The sequence below is a fragment of the Protobothrops mucrosquamatus genome, unplaced genomic scaffold (genome assembly GCF_001527695.2).
Source record: "Protobothrops mucrosquamatus isolate PMUCROS unplaced genomic scaffold, P.Mucros_1.0 scaffold28, whole genome shotgun sequence".
NCBI classification, from domain to species: Eukaryota; Metazoa; Chordata; class Lepidosauria; order Squamata; family Viperidae; genus Protobothrops; species Protobothrops mucrosquamatus.
Window position 1 is genome coordinate 1,281,800 of NW_015386413.1, and position 13,891 is coordinate 1,295,690.

A 13,891-nucleotide genomic window follows, 5' to 3' on the forward strand; every position below is an offset into this window, starting at 1 on the left:
ATTGTTAATGATTTTAAAGTTTCAGGGGATTTTTAAGGATAATTTTAATTGATCGGCCTATTTAAATATTTCTTTTTAATTCGGCTTTTAATTATTGTATTTGTATTGTAGTTTTATGAGGCTGTTAGCCGCCCTGAGTCCCATGAGGAGAAGGGCGGGGTATAAATTAAATTATAAATAAATAAATAAATAAAAATAAATAAGTCCAGTGAATTTCCAGAAGAAAACACTGACAAGCCATTTGTGCCTTGTTGTGCCAAGAGAACAGCACAAATGAATTCCTGTAGTTTCAACCAAGCTCAGCTTGACTCAAGGAAAACTTTAACTTTCTTTCACACATATTTTCACACAGAGTCGCCTGGAGGATCCTATACAACAGTTTGTTTAGTGACTGTTCGTAGTTACAACAGCGCTGAAAAAAAAGTGAGTTACGGCAGTTTTTCCCATTTAAGACCGTTGCAGCCTCTCCATGGTCACGTGATCCAAATTCAGAGGCTTGGCAACTGGCATGTACTTATGATGGTTTCAGTGTCCCGGGGGGGTGTCACGTGATCCCCTTTTGCGACCTTCTGATAAGCAAAGTCAATGGGAGGAAGCCGGATTCACTTCACAACCGTGCTACTAACTTATCAACCGCAGTGATTCACTTAACAGCTGTGGCCCAAAAGGTCGTAAAATGGGGCAAAACTCACTTAATAACTGTCTCGCTTACGAACAGAATTTTGGGTCTCAATTGTGATCGTAAGTCAAGGACCACCTGTATACTCTTCTGTAAGCATTCAGCTCTAAATTCATTTGATCTTGGTGTAATTATCGTGTATACATTAATGTATACGATAATATATGTACACTTCTGATTTGCATATTTTCTTCTCTTTTTTCGCAGCACTGTTGTTGCTACAAACGAGCACAGCTTTTCAAATCGTATGTATATGCAGTGAACCAAGCTGCTATTCTTAACACACAGACTCCACAAAACCTCAAAACATTGCGGTGAGCGTGAGACAATCTGAGGGATATTTACCTCTCGGTGGGCAACTTCCAATTTCTTGCACAATATCAGTAACAAAAAGCTATAACAAAACTGCTTCTGTATAGTATCCAAGAAAGCTGTCCATTATGTCAGCGGGAGCTTTATTTACCACGTCAAACTCCTCCAGATGTTCTTTCTTATACTCCTAAGTGGGATTTTGGTCCCTGCTCCTGGTGTTTATTCTTCCTGACTCCAGCTATTCTGGATTTTTTTAACGCTTGTTATCTCTCCATCAATGCCCACCAGTTTTGGCACCCTTTATTTCCTCATTTATTTATTTGTTTGTTTGTTTGTTTATTTTAAGTTTGGGGTGCTGTAGACCAAGGGGCAGTCCTATCCAGCATCTTTTCTCTTCTAAGGGAAGAAAAAGCGGAAGAAGAGAGACGGGCCTTGGCTGACTGAATCCAAAAATGAAAGAAATGGAATGCTCCAGTTTCCTCAACAGATACAAAAATATCTCATTCCTAAAACTTAACTGTTGGAGGGTCTGCCTGGAGTGTTTTTTCTGGGTAGTGAAAAGAAGTGAATAATTTGATTCTCCTCCTTTGGGGGAGGGAAGTGCTGTCTTCCTACACCAGGGGTAGGCAACCTTGGCTCTTTTATGACTTGTGGACTTTAACTCCCAGAATTCCTGAACCAGCCATGCTGAGGGGAAAGGGAGAGGTTTCCAAGCTGAGCCATGCTGGCTCAGGAATTCTGGGAGTTGAAGTCCACGAGTCATAAAGGGGCCATAGTTCCCCCATGCTGGCTCAGGAATTCTGGGAGTTGAAGTCCACCAGTCATAAAAGGAGCCATAGTTCCCCCATGCTGGCTCAGGAATTCTGGGAGTTAAAGTCCACCAGTCATAAAAGGGGCCATAGTTCCCCCATGCTGGCTCAGGAATTCTGGGACTTCAACTCCCAGAATTCCTGAGCCAGCCATGCTGAGGGGAAAGGGAGAGGTTTCCAAGCTGAGCCCTGCTGGCTCAGGAATTCTGGGAGTTGAAGTCCATGGGTCATAAAAGAGCCAAGGTTGCCTACCCCTGTCCTACACCATGAAAGACACGGAAGATTTGATCAAACCAGAAGAAAAGTCCAAGGAAAGATTTTTTTACCTCAACATACAACTGCTCCACAATCACATTGCTTCCAGTAAGTGATGTCTTCAGCTGAACAATCAGTCTCTCCATCTCTCTGATTTCCAGCTTGATCAACTCGAATTCCAACGCCGTGTAAGATATGCTGGACTTCTCCATATGCTCTATCTTGACGGTTAAATTTAGCATCCTTTCTTCGTAGAGCTCAATTAATTTGGTGTACTGGCTCACCTATAAATATGTTAAAGAAACACAATCCGTTTGAGCCGAAGTCTCAAAGATTATTTTTCAAAAGATAAAAGTCTCGTTCCGGCGTCTATTTGGAAATCTCACGGAGATCAAAATACGATTACAGCAAGCTGAGCCCAGAAGCCTATCTAACACTGTCTTTATTTATAGACTAAAACTCATAGCAAAGATTACAGATATATATAAAAAACCCCGATAAAGTAAATAATCTCTAGAATAGGAAAAAGTGTTATCATCGATCAGAAACGTTCTTCCCGTTTTTGGTGACTGAATACTACTATTACCAAAAAAATAAAAAAATGCAGCAGAATGTCATAGAATTTTTATCCAAACCCTCCTGTGTTTTATTCCTTCATCTTCTTTTAGTTAATCTGATGAAATCCTCTCAGAATTATTTCCAACTCAGTGTAAGAGAGGGCTAGAGCTTTTGGGAAGAACTACCTCTGCCTAATGATGTCATGATGGATTACACTCAGGGCAATTGGCCATGAAATCTACAGCTCTATATCTCCACGACTTTCAGGTCAACAGTTTGACATGCAGCCTGAAGGATGGGAAGCAGCAGGCACGCCAGTCGTGCAATTGATCAAAGGGTACCCAAAGCACAGCTGGTTCAAGAGCTTTTCCTGGCCGAGATGTGGAACTGAATGATAGATACCTGTAGTCCATGCTCAGAGACTGGCTGGAAGGACAGTCAAATCATTTTTCAGTTCCACAGAGGGCCAGCTTCGTCTACCCCAACTCAAGTCCGGCAGCTTTCTTAGGAAATTAAGAGCAGCCTTACGTAGCATAGATCTCTGTCCTTCAAAAACCTCACTGACACCTCTCAGCATCTTCTGCCTTGGCTTAGACAACTGTCCCATTAGACCAAATCCTAAGACTGGACAAGATCCAGAGCTTTCCTGTTTACCAATTTTATGGGCCAGAGTTATAAGCACATGTTGTAAGACTCCAAGATTTGAGAGTCTTTCCAAAATCTGTCAGTTTTGTCCCCCTTTAAACTTCAGGTCACTCTATGGTGCTCTGGAAATGACTCCTATTTGTGAGGATCAGATGCTGGCTCAGGAATTCTGGGAGTTGAAGTCCACAAGTCATAAAAGGGCCAAGTTTGAAGACTCCTGTCTTAAATCTAACAAACAAAATGAAGGCTGGCTGAGGAATTCTGGGAGCTGAAGTCCACAAGTCATAAAAGGGCCAAGTTTGAAGACCCCTGTCTTAAATCTAACAAACAAAATGGAGACTGGCTGAGGAATTCTGGGAGCTGAAGTCCACAAGTCATCAAAGGGCCAAGTTTGAAGACCCCCAACCTAAGCATTTCTCCACCAGCAATCAGCACCCAGATCAGCATAGATTAACTCCAAGATTAACATCAGACCAACAATCAAGAAGCAAACAATACCACAATCAAGAAACTGCCAAAGAGCCAACAGTACACAGCCCACTTAAAGAATCTCTTAAGATCATCCTCACCAACACTGACAGGGCAAGACACCAGAATGTAAACTGAAAACAAACCCCACTTCTTACCAGCACTGATGATGTTACCTAGTTTGGGTAATGAAACGTCTGCAAGAAAACAAGCAATCTCAGAGAGCACCAAGGTCCCCTACCTCTAATAACAGGGGAAAAAATCTGAACAAATGGGAAATCCAAACCCTGCATATTTACCAGCATTGCACCATTCAGTTTTCCCATACACATGAAAATGCATGCCCAAGCCAGGTTTTGTACCATGAGTAAATCTCATATAGGAGAAGAATAGGTAGAGCCTGGAGTCGGAGTCAAGAGAGGAATCAGCCTGAAGTCATTAGTTGTCACAAACAACCTAAGTCTGGATGCTCTTGAATTCCCTTGACCCTTATCCAGCGCCATTTTAGTTCTGACCATTAGGTGACTAGATTTTTGGATATAGACTTGATCAAATAGATCATCTTAACCGGAAGTCAATGTGGTGGTCCTGATTCTTCGAACTGGATGTAACAACAACAACAACAACAATAAAGTTGGAAGGGACCTTGGAGGTCATCTAGTCCAATCCCCTGCTCAGACAGGAAACCCTATACCATTTCAGACAAATGGCTGTCCAGTCTCTTCTTAAAAACTTCCAGTGTTGAAGAATTCATAATTTCTGGAGGCAAGTTGTTCCACTGATTCTCCACTTATTCTCACTGTCAGGAAATTTCTCCTTAGTTCTAGGTTGCTTCTCTCTTTGGTTAGTTTGCATCCATTGCTTCTTGTCCTGCCTTCAGGTGCTTTGGAGAAGAGCTTGACTCCCTCTTCTTTGGGGCAGCCCCTGAGATATTGGAACGCTGCTATCATGTCCCCCCTCGTCCTTCTCTTCGTTAAACTAGACACAACCAATTCCAGCAACCGTTCCTTATATGTTTTAGCCTCCAGTCCCCCAATCATCTTTGTTGCTCTTCTCTGTACTCTTTCTAGAGTCTCAACGTCTTTTTTTACAACCTGGTGACCAAAACTGGATGCAGTATTCCAAGTGAGGCTTTACCAAGGCCTTGTAAAGTGGTATTAACACTTCACGTGATCTTGATTCTACTGTATCTCATCAGGGTACTTTAGACTAAACCCCCAAAACTTTGTTTTTTCTACTTTTCAGTTCACTTCCCTTCTGAGCAATTTCGACCACAGAATCAAACCCCAGAAACTGAGGTTTGTTAATGGATGGCAGTGTCAAGATAACAAATGGCATTAAGCACATCCTCAGCCAAGGGACTCTGGAGAGAGATTACAAAAGCAATATAGGACAAGTTGTAAGAACACTCCGCAACCTGGGGATGGCTGAAAAGACAGCTCTCCTTTTGGATAAAAGCTGTGTCCTCGCGTTCCTTTGTCTCCCAGCCATTTTCAAGAAGAGCGATGCGTTTATAAAAGACATCAATCTCTTGATTCTGCAAAGAATGGCTCCGACAGGGTGCTCATTCAGAGTGAAAAGTACATTAAACACCTCTTCCAAACAGTCTTAACCCTGAGATACAATGAGCAACCCTGAAAATTTTCTTACTTTTTTTTCTCCATATAAAAAAAATAGCCAAAATAAAATCAGTATCTTTCACACCACCACAGTGAAGCAACCTTAGAAAATCATGTTGGATAAAAGTCTATGGAAGTTCTCAGTCCTCCAGGTCACAGTTGTCCCAAAGGGGCTTTTTCAGGAGGCAACCGGACTTCCTTGTTTTTCTTTGAAGACATTTCGCTCCTCATCCCAGAAGCTTCTTCAGCTCTGACTGGATGGTGGGGAGCTGAAGGATTTATACTCCTTGCAGACAGTTGGTCATTTGCATCCTTTTAGAGAGTTGTTGAGGCCACCTGGAGGTTTATCTCTGTCCTTGGAGTCACCTGAGTGGTGCAAATGGGTGTGGAGCCTTTTTGGAACTGCTGAAAGGACTCTGTTGTAGACTGGATGACATCATCCATCGCCAGTCTACAACACAGGAACAGAACAGAACAGAACAGAAGATATAGAACAGAACAGAACGGAACAGAACGGAATGGAATGGAATGGAACGGAGCGGAACGGAAGAATAGAATAGAATAGAATAGAATAGAATAGAATAGAATAGAATAGAATGGAATGGAATGGAATGGAATGGAATGGAATGGAATGGAATGGAATGGAATGGAATGGAACAGAACAGAAAATATAGAATAGAATAGAATAGAATAGAATAGAATAGAATAGAATAGAATAGAATAGAATAGAATAGAATAGAATAGAATAGTAAATATGGAATAGAATAGTAAATATGGAATAGAATAGAATAGAATAGAATAGAATAGAATAGAATAGAATAGAATAGAATAGAATAGAATAGAATAGAACGCAATGGAACGGAATGGAATGGAACAGAAGAATAGAATAGAATAGAATAGAATAGAAGAGAAGAGAAGAGAAGAGAAGAGAAGAGAAGAGAAGAGAAGAGAAGGGACTTTGGAGGTCTTCTAGTCCAACCCCCTGCTCAGGCAGGAAACCCTATACCATTTCAGACAAAACTTTAAAAAAACTTCCAGTGTTGGAGCATTCACAACATCTGGAGGCAAGTTGTTCCATTGATTATTTGTTTTCACTGTCAGGAAATTTCTCCGTAGTTCCAGGTTGCTTCTCTCTTTGATTAGTTTCCATCCGTTGCTTCTTGTCCTGCCTTCAGGTGCTTTTGTGGCAACCCCTCAAATATCGGATCACTCCTATCATGTCCCCCCTCATCCTTCTCTTCATTAAACTTGACATGTCCAATTCCAGCCAACGTTCTTTATATGTTTTAGCCTGCAGTCCCCTGATCATCTTTGTTGCTCTTCTCTGCATTTCTTTGATGGAATTGGAAGATCGCTGAAGATCAAATTTGGTTGGACTTTGGGAAACACCTTTCTTCTGCCTCTACAAATGACCACCTCTGGGGACAACAGAAGGAGAGGAGACATGGTCCTTGGTCATCCCATTCCTGCTATAAAGTTATTGTTGTAGAAAAGTATTCCTGAGTCCGATTCCAGGCCCAAATGCACTCCGCTCTTGATTTATAGGACCAGATTTATCGGAGATATATTGCAAAACAGAACGTTATCTTTATTCTTCAAGGAACTATTGGGAAAATGAATGGCCAGGGCAGTCATTGACTAAAAGGAAGCAGCATGGCTATAGTTTTACTCATAAATCACCTTGCTAAGCTGTTCCCCATGTCAGCTCAATTCACTCCCTTTAGAAGTAATGCAGCTCACCTCTGAATTCAATGGGCTTGTATCTAAATGCTGTTCTACGCAATCAAGACTATTTCCTACTGCATAACTCACACAAGAAAGCATGTTGTTGTTAGTTGCAAAGTCATGTCCAACCCATCGCGACCCCATGGACCACATTCCTCCAGGCCTTCCTGTCCTCTACCGTCTTCTGGAGTCCATTGAAGCTCACGCCTCCTGTTTCAGTGACTCCATCCAGCCACCTCATTCTCTGTTGTCCCCTTCTTCTCTTGCCCTCCATCTTTCCCAGCATTAGGCTCTTCTCCAGTGAGTCCTTCCTTCTCATTAGATGGCCAAAGTACTTGAGTTTCAACTTCAGGATCTGGCCTTCTAAAGAGCAGTCGGGGTTGATCTCCTCTAGGACCGACCGGTTGGATCGCCTTGCAGTCCAGGGGACTCGCAGGAGTCTTCTCCAGCACCATAGTTCAAAGGCCTCAATTCTTTGGCGAAGAAAGCATGACTAACACCTAATTTTGAGGGAGTACATGGCAAAGGCACACACACACACATACACACACAAAAAAAACCCCTCAGGGTATCGCCATGTGTCACACTCTTGCCATCGCTTCCGACATACGGATCAAAACAAAAAATCATGTTTAACTTCCAGTAGACCGTTTCCAACTCCATCACCCCATTCTTCTTGCATGTGTGTGTGTGTGTGTGTGTGTGTGTGTGTGTGTGTGTGTGTGTTTCTTTCAAAACGGGTAAACGTCTCTCTGATTATACTACCAGGAAGTTATGAATATTTATGGCCAGAATTCATAATTGAGTGCTCTGTCTTTCCTTCTGATTAATTCAAGGACACCTCATTTATTGCTATGACGCCAAGTTGCTGGAGCAGTCAAACCCACTTCTCCGGGACACCTAATTGAGACTCTGCATATTTTTCATCACGCGGCCAATTTCAAAGGCTGGTTTTTCACTGGGAAGGGGGCCCTCCCCACCCCCTCCCCCCAGGCTTTCCGAAGATTGAAGAACTTGATAATTATTTATGGGTGGGTTTCTCCCTTGAATTTTGCAAACAACGGCCAGATTCACAGAGCAAACAACAGTGCCACATCTAACTAAGGAGCTTAGTTTTAATTCAAATTGGGTGATACAGGTTGGGTGAGATCTGCCTTAAAAACAGTAACTGTGAGAGGGACTTTGGAGTCCTAGTGGACGATCACTTGCCTATGAGCCAGCTGTGTGCAGCAGCAGCCAAAAAAGCCGATACAGTCCTGGGTTGTATAAACAGAGGCATAGAATCAAGATCACGCAAGATATTAGTACCGTTTTACAAAGCCCTAGTAAGGCCACACCTGGAATACCATATCACAAAAAAGATGTTGAGAGTTTGGAAAAAGTTCAGAGAAGAGCAACTAAGATAATCAAAGGGCTGGAGACTAAAACATACAAGGAACGGCTACGGGACTTGGGTTTGGCTAGTCTAAAGAAAAAGAAGAAATAGGGGTGACATGATAGCACTGTTCCAGCATCTGAGGGGCTGCCACAAGGCAGAGGGGTCCAGATTGTTCACCAGAGCACCAGAGGGAAGGACGAGAAACAATGGTTGGAAACTGACCAAAGAGAGAAGCACCCTGGAATTGAGGAGAAACTTCCTGGCAGCGAGGAGAATCAACCAGTGGAACAGTTTGCCACCAAAAATCATGGTGGCTCCATCACTGGAGATTTTTAAGAAGAGACTAGACAGTCACCTGTCTGAGTTGGTATAGGTTCTCCTGCTTGAGCAGGGGGCTGGACTAGAAGACCTCCAAGGTCCCTTCCAGCTCTATTCTATTCTATTCTATTCTATTCTATTCTATTCATTCTTTCTGTTCCATTCATTCTGTTCCGTTCTGTTCCATTCCAATCCATTCTATTCTATTCTATTCTATTCTATTCTATTCTATTCTATTCTATTCTATTCTATTCTATTCTATTTTCCTTTCCATTCCATTCCATTCCATTCTATTCTATTCTATTCTATTCTATTCTATTCTATTCTATTCTATTCTATTCCATCCATTTGTCCATCTATCCATCTATGCATCTATCTCTATCTGCCTATCTATCTATCTATCTGTCTGTCTATCTATTCTATACATATCTGTCTGTCTGTCTGTCTGTCTGTCTGTCTGTCTGTCTGTCTGTCTGTCAATCTATCTACTATTAAACTTTTATGCCACCCATCTCTCCCACAAGGTGACTCTGGATAGCTTCCAAGCTTGGCTTTCCTTGACGTTGTGATGACTCACAGGCAAAGATCTCTACACGGTCAGGTCTTTCCCATGCAAAACAGGCCCCCATGTCACCCTGATAGCATAAGAAATTAAGAGACCACATTCCTTCTCAGCTTCCCTTCATAAGAATCCCTACAACAATAAGGAAGCTATCTATGAAGCAAGACCTTGAAACACCTGATAAGGTCTACCTAAACGTCAAGGGCTTGCTACCCGATCTGCCATCCTTTGTCTCGGTCTCATCACAATAAAGGCTAAAGCCACTTACTTTTGAAAGTTCACTGTCAAATTTTGCTGAGAGCCGCTGAGCCAGAATTTCAAGGCTTTCCACCTTCTGTACAGGAAATGTTGTATCGGGCAAGTAAACTGAACATTGGCACATTCCACGGTCATCCACGACACCGGTCACATTGGTAAATGGCTGGAAAAAAAGATTTAAAAGAGGGAAGCGTCAGCAATCAGAGGCATTTCACTTTGTTGATGTTCACCCTTGGGGAAAACAGCCACAAATACTTAGAAACTTATTGAGACATAAATAAAAGCTACTCATAAAAAAAAAAAACTTGGGGAGAATAATGAGAGCCCCCGTTACATCACAAACTGTCCCTGATCTGAAGCTGTTCAAAGGATTCATGCTTTGCGGAATAACTCAAGTAAAAATCACGAAGCAAAACAGCCTTTTCCAATGAAGAATGCTTTTAAAATGATCGAAAGATGATAATGGAATCTACAGTAGTTAGTTTACTAGGTTTTTTTTCATTTTTGTTTTGGGTTTTTTTTTAAATTTTCTTTAAAAAAAAAAAAAAGATGTTCTTCCGGACTGGAGAATCTTGAGTTTTAATTGAAAACAACTTGGTATCATATATCTAAGTCAATTTACTGCACGGTGCTCTCACTTAGCTAGTCAATACTAAGCAGGCAGAGAAGAGGGGGGGACTTTAATCCATTATAATTGACTGAGAGAGAGAAAGAGAGAGAGAGAGAGAGAGAGAGAGAGAGAGAGCGCATCTAGCTGAACTCAGCTGCCACCTGGGGGGCCTAAGATCCTGATCGTTCTTCCTATAGATTTGATTTCTCTACTATTGCTTCTGCTCGGCTCAGCAGTTTTTCAGGCAGCCAAGAAAAACAGCCCTTGAAAGTTTGCATTGAAACAGCTTTGTAGTTTATTTTTTTTAATTAGTAATAATAAAGTTTAATATGTTTGTTCAGAAGAGAGCTAAAGGATGTTATAGAATTGTTAACTTAAGGGTGATATAATCTAAGACACAGTATAATTGTTGTATTGTTAACCCTGTGTGTGGCTCTGGGAAGTCGGGGGGGAGGGAGGGGGGAGGGGGGTTTTTGGGGAGGAGGGGAGTTATATTGTAAAACTTTTAAAAATTTTCAATAAAAAAAAAAGAAAAAAAAGAAACAGCTTCGTGATATCTCTGATGGCCACGGGCGTCCTTGTGTGGACGCTTGTAATTCCTCATTAGCCAATTCCAGACTGCAGGAAGCAGGTAGTCCTCAAGGGAACTGGACTTTCCTGTTTTTCTTTGAAGATGTTTCACCTCTCATCCAAGAAGCTTCTTCAGCTCTGACTGGATGGTGGGGAATGGAAGGATTTATACTCCTTGAAGACAGCTGGTCATTTGTCTTCTTTTAGAGAGTCATTAAGGCCAGTTGGAGGTTTATCTGTGTCCTCAGGGACACCTGAATGGTGCAAATGGGTGTGGAGCCTTCTTGGAATTGCTGAAAGGACGGTATTGTAGACTGGAGATAGAGGATGTCATTTATATTTATATTCCTTGCAGATGGCTGGTCATTTGCCTTCTTTTAGAGAGTCGTTGAGGCCACCTGTGTTGTCAGGGTCACCTGAGTAGTGCAAAACAGCTCCAAGAAGGCCCAGCACCCATTTGCACTACTCAAGTGACCCTGAGGATACCTATAAACCTTCAGGTGGCCTCAACAACTCTCTAAAAGAATGCAAATGACCAGCTGTCTGCAAGGAGTATAAATCTTTCCATTCCCCACCATCCAGTCAGAGCTGAAGAAGCTTCTTAGATGAGAAGCGAAACGTCTTCAAAGAAAAAACAAGAAAGTCCAGTTGCCTCATGAAAAAGCATCTTTCGGATAATCGTGACCTGGATGACTGAGAATCTCCACAGAGTTTTGTTTTTCATTGGGTTTATAAGGGGGAACAAGTTCATGGTGAAGAAAAAAAAACTAGATTTTCTTTCTTTTTTTTAATGACCCTGTAATCCCTTTTATCAGGTGGAGACAGGATGATTGAATGGAGCTGAGCGTTTACTCTCTGGATGCCCTTCCTGATGCCTATGCAGCGTTCGCAGCAATATTTTCTCTTTGCGCCCTGATAGAGAAACATCTGCCACTGCCTAGAATTCAACTCTCAACCTTCCCATCGGGAGGCGAGTGTCTTCACCTCTAGGCCACTGCACCACTCCAAAAAATAACCCCTAGATATTAGGTAATTCCCAAGTATTCTGTGATTCGTAATTATATAATTAACCCTATTTACTATTGAGCTGTTTTATGTTGGGAGGGGGAAAAATCTAGTTTACATCTCTGTTCCCTGAGGCTGAACATGACTTTCAGGCTCCAGAAAGTTCTTTGAGGGTTGTCTCTCCTTCCCCGACCGGTTTCTGAAGAATTTGGTTAAAATGCAATTAAAAGGAAATGTACATTTTACTGATTCGAAAAGTAAAACTTGAATGTTTCCAGAGATTGGAAATTCAAAACAAAAAGGAAATACTTCTGTTCTACATCTAGTTAATTTTCTACATCTAGTTAATTTTATACCTGGTCCTAGTGGTGCATTATCACCTGAAAAGTAATCACGTAACTGTTTTGGAGAAGAGTTGCTACTAGAAATGTGTAAAACCCTTCAAACTCAAAATATTTTGAGCTCAAACTCCTTCCATGATCTAAATTTTTACTGGTCACCTAAATTTTTACTCAGTCCTATTCCTATCTACCCTGACCAGTCCTAGAGGAGATCAACCCTGACTGCTCTTTAGAAGGCCAGATCCTGAAGTTGAAACTCAAGTACTTTGGCCACCGAATGAGAAGGAAGGACTCACTGGAGAAGAGCCTGATGCTGGGAAAGATGGAGGGCAAGAGAAGAAGGGGACGACAGAGAAGGAGGTGGCTGGATGGAGTCACTGAAGCAGTAGGCATGAGCTTCAATGGACTCCAGAAAATGGTAGAGGACAGGAAGGCCTGGAGGAACGTGGTCCATGGGGTCGCGATGGGTCGGACACGACTTCGCAACTAACAACAACAACAAATACCTACCTTCTTGAGTTCTTTTTTTCCTCCTTAAAAAAGATAAGACAGAAGTGAAGAAGCTTCTGGGTTGAGAAGTGAAATGTTTTCAAAGGAAAAAAAAACAAAAACAGTTGTCTTTGAAGAAAAGCAACTTTGGGACAACCATGACCTGGAGGATGGAAAATCTCCACAAACAAATCAAAATGGTCCTTGCTAAATAAATATATATATGTATTTGGGGTGCATGAGATTGCAAACAGGGTTTGCCTTAGTTCAGTGATGGCAAACCTTTTAGAGACCGAGTGCCCAACTGCAACCCAAAACCCACTTATGCATCGTTGGGTGCCGGGTGGGTCTGGCCCATTGGCTGGGTGTGGCCAATTGGCTGGGTGTGGCCCATTGGGTGGGTGTGGCTGTGGTGGTCACGGCAGACTGGGTGGGACTAAAAAGTTCAATCAATCAATTCCAACTTTGCAAGATCTTTTTTTTTCCTGCGAGAAGTTGAAATTGACTGATTGATTGAACCTTTTTTTTTATTTTTGCACATGGCAGTGGAGGCCTAAAGTGAAAAGGTTTTATAAAACCCAGCTGAAGGTCTAGGACTGGGGCAATGGCGCGCGTGCCCACAGAGGGGGCTCTGAGTGCCGCCTCTGGCACCCGTGCCATAGGTTCGCCACCACTGCCTTAGTTCATCTCCGATGGATTTTGGAACTAACCAGTGCAAGAGTCTCTGGACATTCTCAGTCATGGTTGTCCCAAAGGTGCTTTTTCAAGAGGCAACTTGATTTTTTTGGGGGGTGGAGGTTCTTTGAAAACATTGTACTGGTCATCCAAGAAGCTTGTTCAGTTCTCTTTTTTTTTTTTTTAAAGGAAAAACAAAGAAAACTTCTTTGGGACAAGCACTGTAAGAGTTTCTGCAAAAGGTTTTTTACTTAGTTGTCTTCGGTATTAGTGATTTATAAAGGCACCTCACCTTCATGGTGTCACCGTTAAGGCTTTACACGTTAGTGATATATCAACACGGTGATGGCTGGGTGATGCTATAAATCAGCGCTGTGGATTGCCGCTTAGACGTATTTAAAAATAAAATTAGACAAAGCCATTGAGGAGATCAAAGGTTTAAGCCATCATCACTGAAGAGAATAAGAGAATAACAGAATAACAGAATTGAAAGGGACCTTGGAGGACTTCTAGTCCAGCCCTCTGCTCAAGCAGGAAACCCTTTACCATAGATAGATAGGTTAGGTAGGTAGGTAGGTAGGTAGGTAGGTAGGTAGGTAGATGGATGGATGGATG

General features: G+C 42.0%; 1 protein-coding gene across 1 annotated transcript in view; it reads right to left on the minus strand.

Moving 5' to 3' along the window:
• The window catches only part of OLFM4 (olfactomedin 4), a 46,292-nt gene that overhangs the window by 24,333 nt on the left and 8,068 nt on the right, over positions 1–13,891 (minus strand). Inside the window, exons 3-4 of the mRNA XM_015811067.1 lie at positions 9,597–9,749; positions 2,127–2,339 (exon numbers count right to left, since the gene is read on the minus strand). Of these exons, the coding sequence (XP_015666553.1) occupies positions 2,127–2,339; positions 9,597–9,749 (366 nt within the window). The remainder of the gene's footprint in view (positions 1–2,126; positions 2,340–9,596; positions 9,750–13,891) is intronic.